Source organism: Ammodytes marinus (assembly GCF_949987685.1).
Source record: "Ammodytes marinus genome assembly, chromosome: 12".
In the NCBI taxonomy this organism is placed as follows: Eukaryota; Metazoa; Chordata; class Actinopteri; order Uranoscopiformes; family Ammodytidae; genus Ammodytes; species Ammodytes marinus.
In genome coordinates, this window is record NC_137216.1 from 19,921,592 (window position 1) to 19,932,983 (window position 11,392).

The window sequence follows — 11,392 nt, forward strand, 5'->3', positions numbered from 1 at the left end:
GCCCTAGGATGGTTTATTTTTCATTAATTTATCTAAATCTCTGCAACGCCCCTATTTCTCTAAAGTTGAAGAAATTCGAGCGTTCAGAAAAGTCCCCTCCCCTTCCTGTGTCTTCGTCCAATCACTGCAGCCCAGTCCACCGGAAGTTTTGAACGAATCCTACGCGGGAGATTGCTGCCCGCTTCACCCGGCTTCACCCGGACCACAGAAGAGGTGAACTACTAACTTATTTTAAAGTTAACTTCAGTGCTAAGAGTAAAAAAGATATAACTCAGTTGTATGTGTAACTAACATATACTTGCTTGCTAACAGAACCTTGTGAATACACGCAACTGGGTTTAGCCATAACGTTTACAGGCTAAATGTATTGCTAACGGGGTTAGCTAGTTGTATTTGTCTGTCCCAGCGACTGGGCGGCCACATTTAGCTGTTTGGTTAAATTGTTTTCATCTAGAATCCTTTATTAAAATGTTCATACTGTCCAGCAGGCAGATTTAATGGCATGTGTTAGCACCTGAACTAATAACAGCCCATTGTAAACCGTCGAAAATGTAAAATGTTCGCTTTTCCCTCCACCATAGGTCGGTGTTTGACATATAAATCAAAATGAAGGTGGTAACGTGTGAGATTGCGTGGCATAACAAGGAGCCAGTGTACAGTCTGGACTTCCAGCACAGCCCTGATGGACGCATTGATCGGCTGGCCACAGCTGGAGTGGACACCACAGTCAGAGTGAGTAGAGAGGGCAGTGAATGTATCATTGGATGGAAATATGTGCACAATGCATTAGTCTAGCAGAGGGATAGCCTAACACGTAAGGCAGAGCAAATGTTACACTACCTATGTGTTTGGATTCGACCATAAATGTAAACTTAATGGGCTGCAGCTGTAGGAGGGGGACTGTGCAAAGCTAACGAAGTGGGGTTCACGCTTTGTGTTGAAGAAAACATTCTGTAAAATGAAAAAAAAAAAAAAAAAAAATCATTGACATACTTAAGCCCTCCATGCATGATGAGTTACAACAAACTTGGTCAGATGGTTTCCTCTTTATGTAAGAAAACTATGACCTTCAGTTTTTTTTAAACACATTTTCTACTGATGTGTTTTCAAAATCCAATACCAATCAACTTGTATATCATGTGAAAACTATAAATACACTTAGGCCTACGAATATAATAATGATAAAAATCATGTCAAATCATCTGTGATGGCTCATGTGCAACTGTACTTCAAAACCAAAGCATATACAAGAAAACATAGTTTAAAAAGCTGAACACTGAAGTGAGTGACCACTTTACATGGAAGGGTTAACAGGACATTCCTAGCGCTGTAAATGAGTGAATATGAAGGATCCACAAAACAGGCACTTTTTTTCAGTATACAGATTGGCTATCATTAGTAAACGTATGGTAGATTTCAATTTTACATGGCAGTATACCATGAGCCAAGTTGTTTGCAATCATCATCATCATCAACCTTTATTTAAACAGGCAAAAATTGCTAAGAAACAATGTCTTATTTAAGCAATAATTATACTTTGGGTGAAAATAAGACTTAATACATTTTTGGTTACCTGCAGCTGTAGTGTATAAGATGAAAAGTGTTTAAATGGTGTTTTGATGACCTCTTGCCCTGATGTTGATGCAGCTTTGGCGAGTAGACACTGGCCCAGATGGGAAGGCAGCGGTAGAGTTTCTGTCCAATCTGGCTCGACATACCAAGGCTGTCAACGTAGTGCGCTTCAGCCCTAATGGAGAGATGCTTGCCTCAGGAGGAGATGGTATGTCACACTTAACAGATGCAAGCTCAGATTTGTGACAAGTAAAATGTTACTACTTTACTATTTGAAAAGGCAGTGTTCCATGTTATCATTTCGCGGGTATTCGTCAGTAATCGTGTGTCTGTAATTTTTTCCAGATGCACTTATTCTGCTGTGGAAGCTGAATGACTCCAAGGAGCCTGAGCAGGCCCCCATGTTCCAGGAGGAGGAAGATGCTCAGCTCAACAAGGAGAGCTGGTCTGTGGTCAAGACATTGAGGTACACTACTGTGGCTCACAACTCTAAGATTTCCATCACATCAAGTTGGAGTGCTTTAATTTTTTGATATATCCTTTCAATTTAAGGAGGAATCAGTGATTCTGGGTGACGCTTGTTCGACCGTGAGGAGATATACACTGATTTTGATAAGAATTGATTTTGACAACAAGTGTTCCTCAGAATTGCTGACAGCACTTTAATTGTCTTTTGATCTTGAGAAAAGATCACAAGACCCCCCCCCCCCCTCAAGCTTTAAGTTTGAAGTGTAAACAAACACCTTAATAACTCCTTGTTATTTATCTGCATTATTGTAATAACAAAAAAAGCAGGCTTTTATTGACACCCGGACTGTAATTGTGTGACTCTTCACCTTGCCATTGGCAAAACAAACAGGATAAAAAAAATTCCCACCTTGATGACATTTCAAAGTCGTACAATACAGCCCTATTAAGAACTACTTTGCAGGGATTTTGGATCTGCTTTCTAGATCCTGTTTAATCTTCGCCCAATATTGCTTACGTCGCAAAACTGGCAATCATATGAAAGACATTTCCTAATGTCTCGCTCAGAACTTAAAACCACTGAGGTCTGACACGTGGGGCACCAACATTTTTAAATAACAAGGGTTATTACTTTTTTGTGAGAAATATTTATTTAATTTTTTTCTGTGTGGAGATCTCCTTGTTCTGTCCGTTTTGCAATTTGCTATCTGATTGATGTTAATTTGCGTAGTTATACAAACAGATTTGATATTGTTTGGTCTGTCTTTAGGGGACACATAGAGGACGTGTATGATATCTGCTGGACACGGGATGGAAACTCCATGATCTCTGGGTCAGTGGACAACACTGCCATTATGTGGGACATCAACAAAGGTTTGCTAGGAATCCAAGATATCTATGTGTAGTTGATACATTTAAAGTCTCATTTTTTATTTTTAAGCATTTTGGTATTCATCATGTCAGTTGCAACTGTTTTTGTGTTTAGGACAGAAGCTGAGTATCCTGAATGACCATAAGAGCTACGTGCAGGGGGTGACCTGGGATCCTCTGGGGCAATATGTAGCCACTCTCAGCTGTGACAGGTAGAAGGCCTGAGGTTCACACACAGTTCCAGTCCACTCATGTCCTGTGTATGGGTCTATTAGCAACTCGATGCTTACGATGTTTTTTTCCCCTTCCCCTCCAGAGTGATGCGTGTGTACAGTACTCACACCAAGAAGAAGGCCTTCTGTATTAGTAAAATGAGCTCTGGGCCACAGGCAGAGGGAGAGGTCAGTAGAAACGTTGCTTTTGATGACACTGAGTCATGTTAATCCATTCCTCTATTTATTTTCACTCATGCTCTTGTTTTGGCCACCTGTTTAAAAAAAATGTGTTTTTATAATAAGACTTCTCTATATTTGTATTACACTTTCCTATTAAATAGGAACAGATCTTGAGTTCTCAGGTGTTTTTTATCCGGTAGGGAACACTTTTTCACCACTCACCGTAACAATGCATTATGGGTCTTTGTTTTGTACATTTGGGAGAGATTTTCTCAGTTAAAATAAGTGAAAATAAAGAAAAAACAACTGTTTTGAACTGCAATTAAGAATCTCATTCAACGGGCAAGGTAAATGTTTTCTCTTCCAGTTAGAACACCTAAGGAACCAAAGATTTACTACTATTTGTCCTCGAGCATCCGACCTAGTTGGCTCTTACACCTATATTTGTTCTTAAAACTATGACAGTAGTGAGTAAATTGTGTATTGTACATGCTGTCAGTGCTGTATTTCTCTTTATCGTTGCAGGCCAAGCAGTACAGAATGTTCCACGATGACAGTATGAGGTCGTTTTTTCGGCGTCTTTCATTCACGCCAGATGGTTCTTTCCTGCTCGCCCCAGGTACTTTCAAGGCCAGCTTAGAAAGTGTGTCTTTTATTTCATGAATCTGGAGAAATTTGGTAACCAATTAAGTTGTGTCTTCTGTGTTTGTCTCTTTGAACCTCAGCTGGATGTGTAGAGATTGGAGAAAACATTATAAATACCACCTACGTATTTTCCAGAAAGAGCCTCAAAAGGTAACTCGGTTGTGGCATTTTTTATGAATTTTTTTAGGGTCACTGTTGGTTTGATAAAAGCTGATAATATATGCAATTTTGTGCAATTTGCCTTTGTGGATTAATAAAGTAATAATCTATCCATGTACAACTTTTCCTGTGTGTTTTAGGCCTATCGCCCACTTGCCGTGTCCGAGTAAAGCTACACTGGCAGTGCGCTGCTGCCCTGTCTACTTTGAATTAAGAACCAAGAAAGGAGAAGGCAAGGACACACAACCTCTTAGTTAACAGACAAGAAGGATAATTGTCTGCACCTTTACGTCCCTTTTGTGTTTGTCTGGTATGTGCTCCTAATTCTCCCTGGGTTTCTCTTCTACAGATGGTTCTACTCAGGCTCTTCCCAATGTATTCCAGTTGCCGTACCGTATGGTGTTTGCAGTGGCTTCTGAGGACTCCATCTTCCTGTATGACACACAGCAGACCCTTCCCTTCGGCCTGGTGTCCAATGTCCACTACCACACACTCAGCGACCTTACATGGTACGCTCTCGTCTATCCTCTTCATTGTGGTGCTTTCTTGCACCATCAGACGTCTTGGACAAGACTAGGCCCTAAGCCAATTTACATTAAAACCATTTAGTCATTTTTTCAATGGTGCACTATGCCTTGCAGTTGATCTTAGATATACTTCCACAACAGCATGCAAGGTTCAAGTCTGTTTCATAAGTACTCGCATGCCTGAGCATGCAAGTCCTTTAACACAGGATTTCTATAAATATTAGAAGGACTCATGGGATGAATTCATTCTCATTCATTATTCATCCCTTTGCCCACTGTTGTGTTTTTCTATCATATCCTCTTTTAGGTCTCGAGATGGTTCCTTCTTGGCCGTGTCCTCCACAGACGGCTACTGCTCATTCCTGTCCTTCTGTCGCGGGGAGCTGGGCACGCCGCTGAAGGAGCCCCCCACCCTGGAGCTCTTTGCCCCAAACAGCGGGGTGGAGAAGAAGGGCAAGAAGTCGTCAACGGCCAGGACGGCCTCATCTCCTGTGACCCAGGCCCCGAGCGCAGCCACCCAGACCCCCACATCCCACAGCAGCCTGGGCAAAGATTCCCCTGCAGTCACCACCCCCCCAGAGGACAAGAAGAGCACCCCCAGTAGCAAGTCTAAACCTCAGCCCCGTAGGATCACCCTTAACACTCTGGAGGGCTGGGGGAAGCCCTCCTCCACCGCTAAAGCCACAGCTCCTCCTCCAGCACCGCAGACCCCGACATCTGCAAACACAAGCGCGCCCTCCACTCCCCAACCCTGTGTCGCCCCTCTCACCCCCACCAGCTCCTCCACAGCCCAGCCACGCCTCGGCCCCCTCACTCCCTCCACACCCAAAGTCCTCAACAGCGCCAATGCTAGCGGGCCCACTACTCCCAAGGGTGCAACCACCCCAAAGGGACCCACCCCAAGGTAAATGCAGAAAGGATGTATCATGTTTGATACTTTAATTATGTTGATTAAGTGTTCTAACTGCCAAAATCACTCCTTAATTGCGGGATTTCACATGATCACAACCACGATATTTACATATTTTTAAGAAGGTGAAACTTAATTAATATAGCTCTTTAAACTACCAGGGTTATAAAGTGCTTTGCAGTTGCAAAAAAAAGGAAGCTAAAATACATTCATTTACATAGGCTGTAAAAGAACAAGTTGGTGTGAGGAAGCATCTATAAAAAGCTTTTGTGAATAAGTGGGATCTTAAATGATTTAAAACACTGTTGTATGGTTAGGACAACAGAAGCTTGGCCTCCAAAACCCTTAAACTTTGAGAGGGGCTGATTTATTTCAATGTATTCATTTGAAAGAATTTTAAATAAAAAAGTTTTAGTGTGTCATTTCTCTACCAGCAAGATCTTACTAAAAAAACCTTTATCATTTACTGTATTTAAGTTTAGATGCTATGTAGTCAGTGCTTCCTCACACCAGAGTAAATAATTTATGTAAATACTTTATGCAAATACTTATACTAGTCAAATGTGTTTTGACTGAGGAAGTAACTACTCGGAGCATACAGCATCCACCCCCTTCCTCCATAATTATAAGAGTAACTCGGCTGATTATCTCTTAAGGATGCAGTTTACAGAGATGAGTACAATGTGTAAGAAGTGTTCTCTAAAATGTAATGAATGCCTCTTTTAAATATATACAGTATATTTTCAAAATTCTTTTAAAAACAGAGGAACCCTAAATAGTTCTTAGGGGCTTGTGATGTTTTTGTTGGTTTACATGTGCTCAGTACTTGCAGTGAGAACAAAGCCCTGTCTGGTAAGAGGGATTCGTTGGACCCCCCACTGGCTATAAAATAATAATCTCTCTGGCAGACTGCTTGTAGACAATGGCAGGTCTGCACATGCTTTTGTATTTGCTTTGTATCCGTAACTTGGAACGTTTTCCTTGACCAGTTTTGACTAGTTTTACTAGTAGGCAACGACCTGAATAGAAGAAAGAAATTGGGCAAAAAATGAAGAGGAACCATAATTAACTTTGATTACAGTAGAACAGTTCAACATAATGTCATATGTTGTTTTGTGTTGATCTCATGCTTGAAGTCTCTTTAACATATTGTGCTTTGTTTTTTAAACTTGTTCACAGGAGAGTTTCTTTGACTCCAGTTGCAACCAGATCTCCAGCCGTTAGTTCACTCTTTCGCACTCCCTCCTCCACTGAAAAGGCCAAACACGGTTAGTGAGGGCAACTACTCTGGCTAGTGTCCTTCCTCTTGCAAATATCACAACAGCTGCTTTATATTTAAAATGCATGTATGATTCTGATTGAAGATTCCTCTGCTCTTACTGGCAGCTTCAGACTGATTTCTGTTGTGATTAGTGATGCACCAATGCGCCAAAATCATTTGTATGTGAGGTAACATGAGGCAAGGGGTTCATGTGGCATTAAATAATGAGGACCAAATTAATTTAGTGAAGTCCAGTGGAGCAAAAGCCACAAGCACTGAGACAAGTTGTAAACAAGTCAATAGCTCATCCTGATTACCTAAACCAATAATGTTTTATATAGTAACACCAAAGTTGAACCAGGAAGTGCGTCTGTAAACTTGAACAGGGGGTTTACAACAGACAATTTGGATAAGAAAGAAAACTACCTTTCACTTTTGTTTTTCCTCTTTGGAATAAGTCTGGCTAAACCCGACCGCTCAAGTTTCCTTTTAGGTTTATAACCATGTCCTCGGAGCTCAACAAGACCCAATAATCGTAGTTAAGTGAAATTAAAAACAATTGGAATACGGCTGTGCCCTAGCCTCAGCATTTTCACTACTAGTATGATAACCAATAAGTGCATTTCACCGTGGACATTGACTTGTCATTCTGCTACACAGTTATTTAGTCTGCTTCCTGTAAAACCAAGTTGTTTATATGATACATAGCTTTTCCTTTATCACAGCAGGAGACCAAACTGCACAGAGATTCAGGTCTGCCACTTCTAGCTCTTCTGTCACTGATCCTTTCACTTGTATTTCTCCAGAACGTCCCTCTCCTCCCAGCGATCCAGTGTGCCAGCCTCCAGAGCCCAAGAGGCCCAAGACCAGTGAGCAACCAGCAAAGACCAGTGTCAACCAGGCCTAGTGTCAGCTGGGAGCAGTGTAGCACTATGTGATATATCAGAGAAGAGTACTTACAAGCAGAGGGGAACAGTTAAAGAAGCTTCAGCACAAAGCCACTGAGGCTCCCCCACGGATGAAACACCATAGTGCAATAGCATTGTGTTTGGGTTGATATTATCTGTACTTAATCCAAATAGATGAAGCTTTAACCTCACACAATGTACTCTGATATAAAACAAACTGACGTGTCCTTGAATGAACTCTTTCTTTTAGTCATGTGTGTGTTTGATTTGTTTAATATTAAGATGCTCATATGTTTTTGTAAAAAAGGAATTTCTGTCTCACTTATCAAGAAAATGGAAAAAATAAGACCATCAAGGTTTAGTGCCTTGTAAGAGTTGTGAGTAACCAACCAGTCTTCATATTATTAAGACCGTGGACAAGCAGCGTGGCAGAAAAGCACCAAATCGTCATGCATTTAAGAATCATTTTCTCATTGTCTAATAAAGAACTTTTCATGTACAGTGTGCATTTGAGTGGTCTGCAGTGAATGGTTGTGGAATGATTCATGCTTTCTTAATCACAAGCAGCTGGCAGCTGTAAAATTTAACTTTTCTGTTGGGGAAAAATGATCATTCATCGGATGTCTGTATTAAGTCAATTGAAAGGGAACGTCTTTCACAGATTGAATGAGGAATAGGCTTAAGAAGAAGCTGGAGGCGTGGCCAAAACAAATGGACACATCCATGGTGTTATTTCTAACTTCTGTTATCTATAGACTTTAATTCACCATTTGAAGGTCCAAATGTTTTACAATTCAAGTATTTCATGGATCGACCTACAATGGGGAAAATAGTTGAATCTGGTGGAATACAGTAAAAATGTCAAATGTCACTATTTCTCTTCTAAATGAAATGCTAAAATTACAAAATGCATGGTTTTATAGTAGAAATGCAATGCAATTAAAAAAGGTGGTTTGAATGGAAGTGGATGGGGCATGTTCTGCCACGAAGGTGTCCAGAGGGAGTATCACACTACATACAAAATACTAATGCAATCAAATATATTTTGTTGTTAATCTTTGACATTTCCCATACTCTAATCACCACTAAGCCCACTGAAAATGGGGGCGGGACCTGATAAGCCTTTGGCTTCTCCTGTCACCCTTCGGACAACACAAAGTAATATGTATGAATATGTGAAAGAGAAAATTGTGTATTGTGTGGAATTGTCCGAAAGAATAATAAATAAATCTCAACTACAGTAGTTTCCTCTATAAAACACACCTGTCTCAACTTGTTACCTGTATAAAAGACACCTGTCCACAGGGTCAATAAATCAAACTCCAACATCTCAATCATGGGCAAGATCAAAGAGCTTTCTTAGGACATCAGGGACAAGATTGTAGACCTGCACAAGGCCGGAATAGACTACAAGACCATTGGCCGGAAGCTGGGTGAGAAGGAGACAACTGTTGGTGCGATTATTCGAAAATGAAAGAAACACAAAATGACCATCAATCTCCGTCGGTCTGGGGCTCCATGCAAGATCTCACCTTGTGGGGTATATCAATGATCATGAGAAAGGTGAGGGATCAGCCCAGATCTACACGGGAGGAGCTTGTTTATGATCCCAAGGCAGCTGGGACCACAGTCACCAAGAAAACCATTGGTAACACACTATGCCGTAATGGATTGAAATCCTGTAGTGCCCGTAAGTTCCAACTGCTCAAGAAGGGACATGTACAGAGCCGTCTGAAGTTTGCCAATGAACACCTGAACGACTCAGAGAAGGCTTGGGAGAAGGTGATGTGGTCAGATTAAAACAAAATCAAGTTCTTTGGTATCATAGTGACTCGCCATGCCAGGAAGAGGAGTTCTGACTATGACCCCAAGAACACCATCCCCAAAGTCAAGCATGGAGGTTGATGCATTATGCTTAGGGGGTGTTTCTCTTCTAAGGGGACAGGTGGACTTCACTGCATCGAGGGAACTATGGATGGGGCCATGTACCATGAAATACTAGGTGACAACCTCTTTCTCTCAGCCAGGTCCGTAAAAATGGGTCGTGGATGCATCTTCCAGCAAGCCAATGACCCTAAAAATACAGCAAAGGCAACAAAGGAGTAGCTCAAGAAGAAGCACATTAAGGTCATGGAGTGGCCTAGCCAGTCTTTGGACCTTAATCCAATAGATATGTGGAGGGAACTGAAGCTCAAGCGACAGCCTCGAAACCTTAAAGATTAGGAGAGGATCTGCAAAGAGGAGTGGTCCAAATGTCCTCCTGAGCTGTGTGCAAACATCAATAGCCTATAAGACACATCTGACCTCTGTACTTGCCAACAAGGGTTTCTCCACCAAGTACTAAGCAATGTTTTGATAGGGGATCAAATACTTATTTCACTCAATGAAATGCAAAATAATTTCTATCTTCAATCTTCTTTAATCATCAAAATATATATATTTTTTGGGGATATTAATACACGTTTCTTTTTAAGAGCTTTAAACGTACAACATACACTTCAGCTGTGCTATTAGTTTGATTGTCTTCATTGTTCTAAAATCTACTGCTTTTGTTTCCACACCGCTGTTTTGATCCTGTGGACTTTTTAAGTGCAACTGCTTTTGACTAGGCCTACATGGGAAACAGCATGAAAAACTACAAAAAAGGCTAAAATAATCGCAGGAAAATTGGGGTCAGAAAAAAAGCACAACATGGGTCTCAAAATAAAGAAAATACACGATATGAAGATTTAAAAAGTTGTAAGGTGAAAAACAAAGTAACAGTTTGATGAATATATCAAGTTAATGGTCCCTGAATACTCCTAATTGCATTATTTTCTCTCATTATTACTAATTGTTTAATCTCAATGAAATTACCACTGCTTAGTTTCGGACAAGCAGTTGCTGTATTCAGAAGCAATATTTAATAACAACAATTGCTTTTAAAAATGCAACTGATCCTTTTATGATCACAAGGTGATGTATTCATTTGATACAGATGATTCCATTGGGGGTTGCATTTAGTGTTAAAGGAAAAATGCAAACGGAGCCAATTCAAAGCTGTAAAATGAATACTGTATTACAATACTGTATATAGGCCTAACTGACATTTAGATTATAGTGACAGCTTACCTTTACCAATCTTGTGAATCTGGTGTTTGTTCTAGCTAAATGATGTCATATTTCAGAAAATGAAAACCTCAACACATCATTATCTGTATGCTGTTAACCATGAAACGCTGAGTGTTGTCGTGTTTAACTTCATTACAGCAAGTCAAGCAAATACTAGTGGTATCTTGTGCGAGCATCCTACCTTGCTGCGAACGGAAGAAAACTAACTTGAGTGGCAGCTTTGTCAGCCAATCACAAACCGTCTGGCGGAAGTTCTTTAAAGCTTCTGCTAATGGCCATTGTGTGAAGGCGGGGAGTACTTGGCTCAGTTAGGCTGCTGATTAGCAACAAACGGAAGGTTACGAGTTTAAAATGTTTTGACTATTTTGACCGCCAGACTGGCTTTTGTGGAAACGGGAGCGGTACGAACTATGTCGGATGTCTAACCGGAGCTTGTTTTGTCGCTTTTAAAGCGAGGACCCGACGGTGAATTGCAACATTTCGGGCTGGTCGCGGAGACAACCTCGCTTTTAGGTCGACCAAGTGGCGATGCTGAGCTGATAGCTGCGTCATCATGTTGCTTCCGA

General features: G+C 40.9%; 1 protein-coding gene across 1 annotated transcript; it reads left to right on the forward strand.

Annotated features, from left to right (window-relative positions):
* The first annotated feature begins 151 nt into the window (after window positions 1–151).
* On the forward strand, window positions 152–8,221 carry chaf1b (chromatin assembly factor 1, subunit B). Its single transcript, XM_080038099.1, has 14 exons — window positions 152–213; window positions 582–732; window positions 1,648–1,780; window positions 1,918–2,038; window positions 2,810–2,913; window positions 3,026–3,122; window positions 3,227–3,311; window positions 3,831–3,924; window positions 4,031–4,100; window positions 4,250–4,341; window positions 4,459–4,618; window positions 4,944–5,540; window positions 6,726–6,814; window positions 7,614–8,221. The coding sequence occupies exons 2-14, from the start codon at window positions 607–609 to the stop codon at window positions 7,712–7,714; spliced, it is 1,869 nt and encodes a 622-aa protein (XP_079894225.1). The 5' UTR covers window positions 152–213; window positions 582–606; the 3' UTR covers window positions 7,715–8,221.
* The last annotated feature ends 3,171 nt before the right edge of the window (window positions 8,222–11,392 follow it).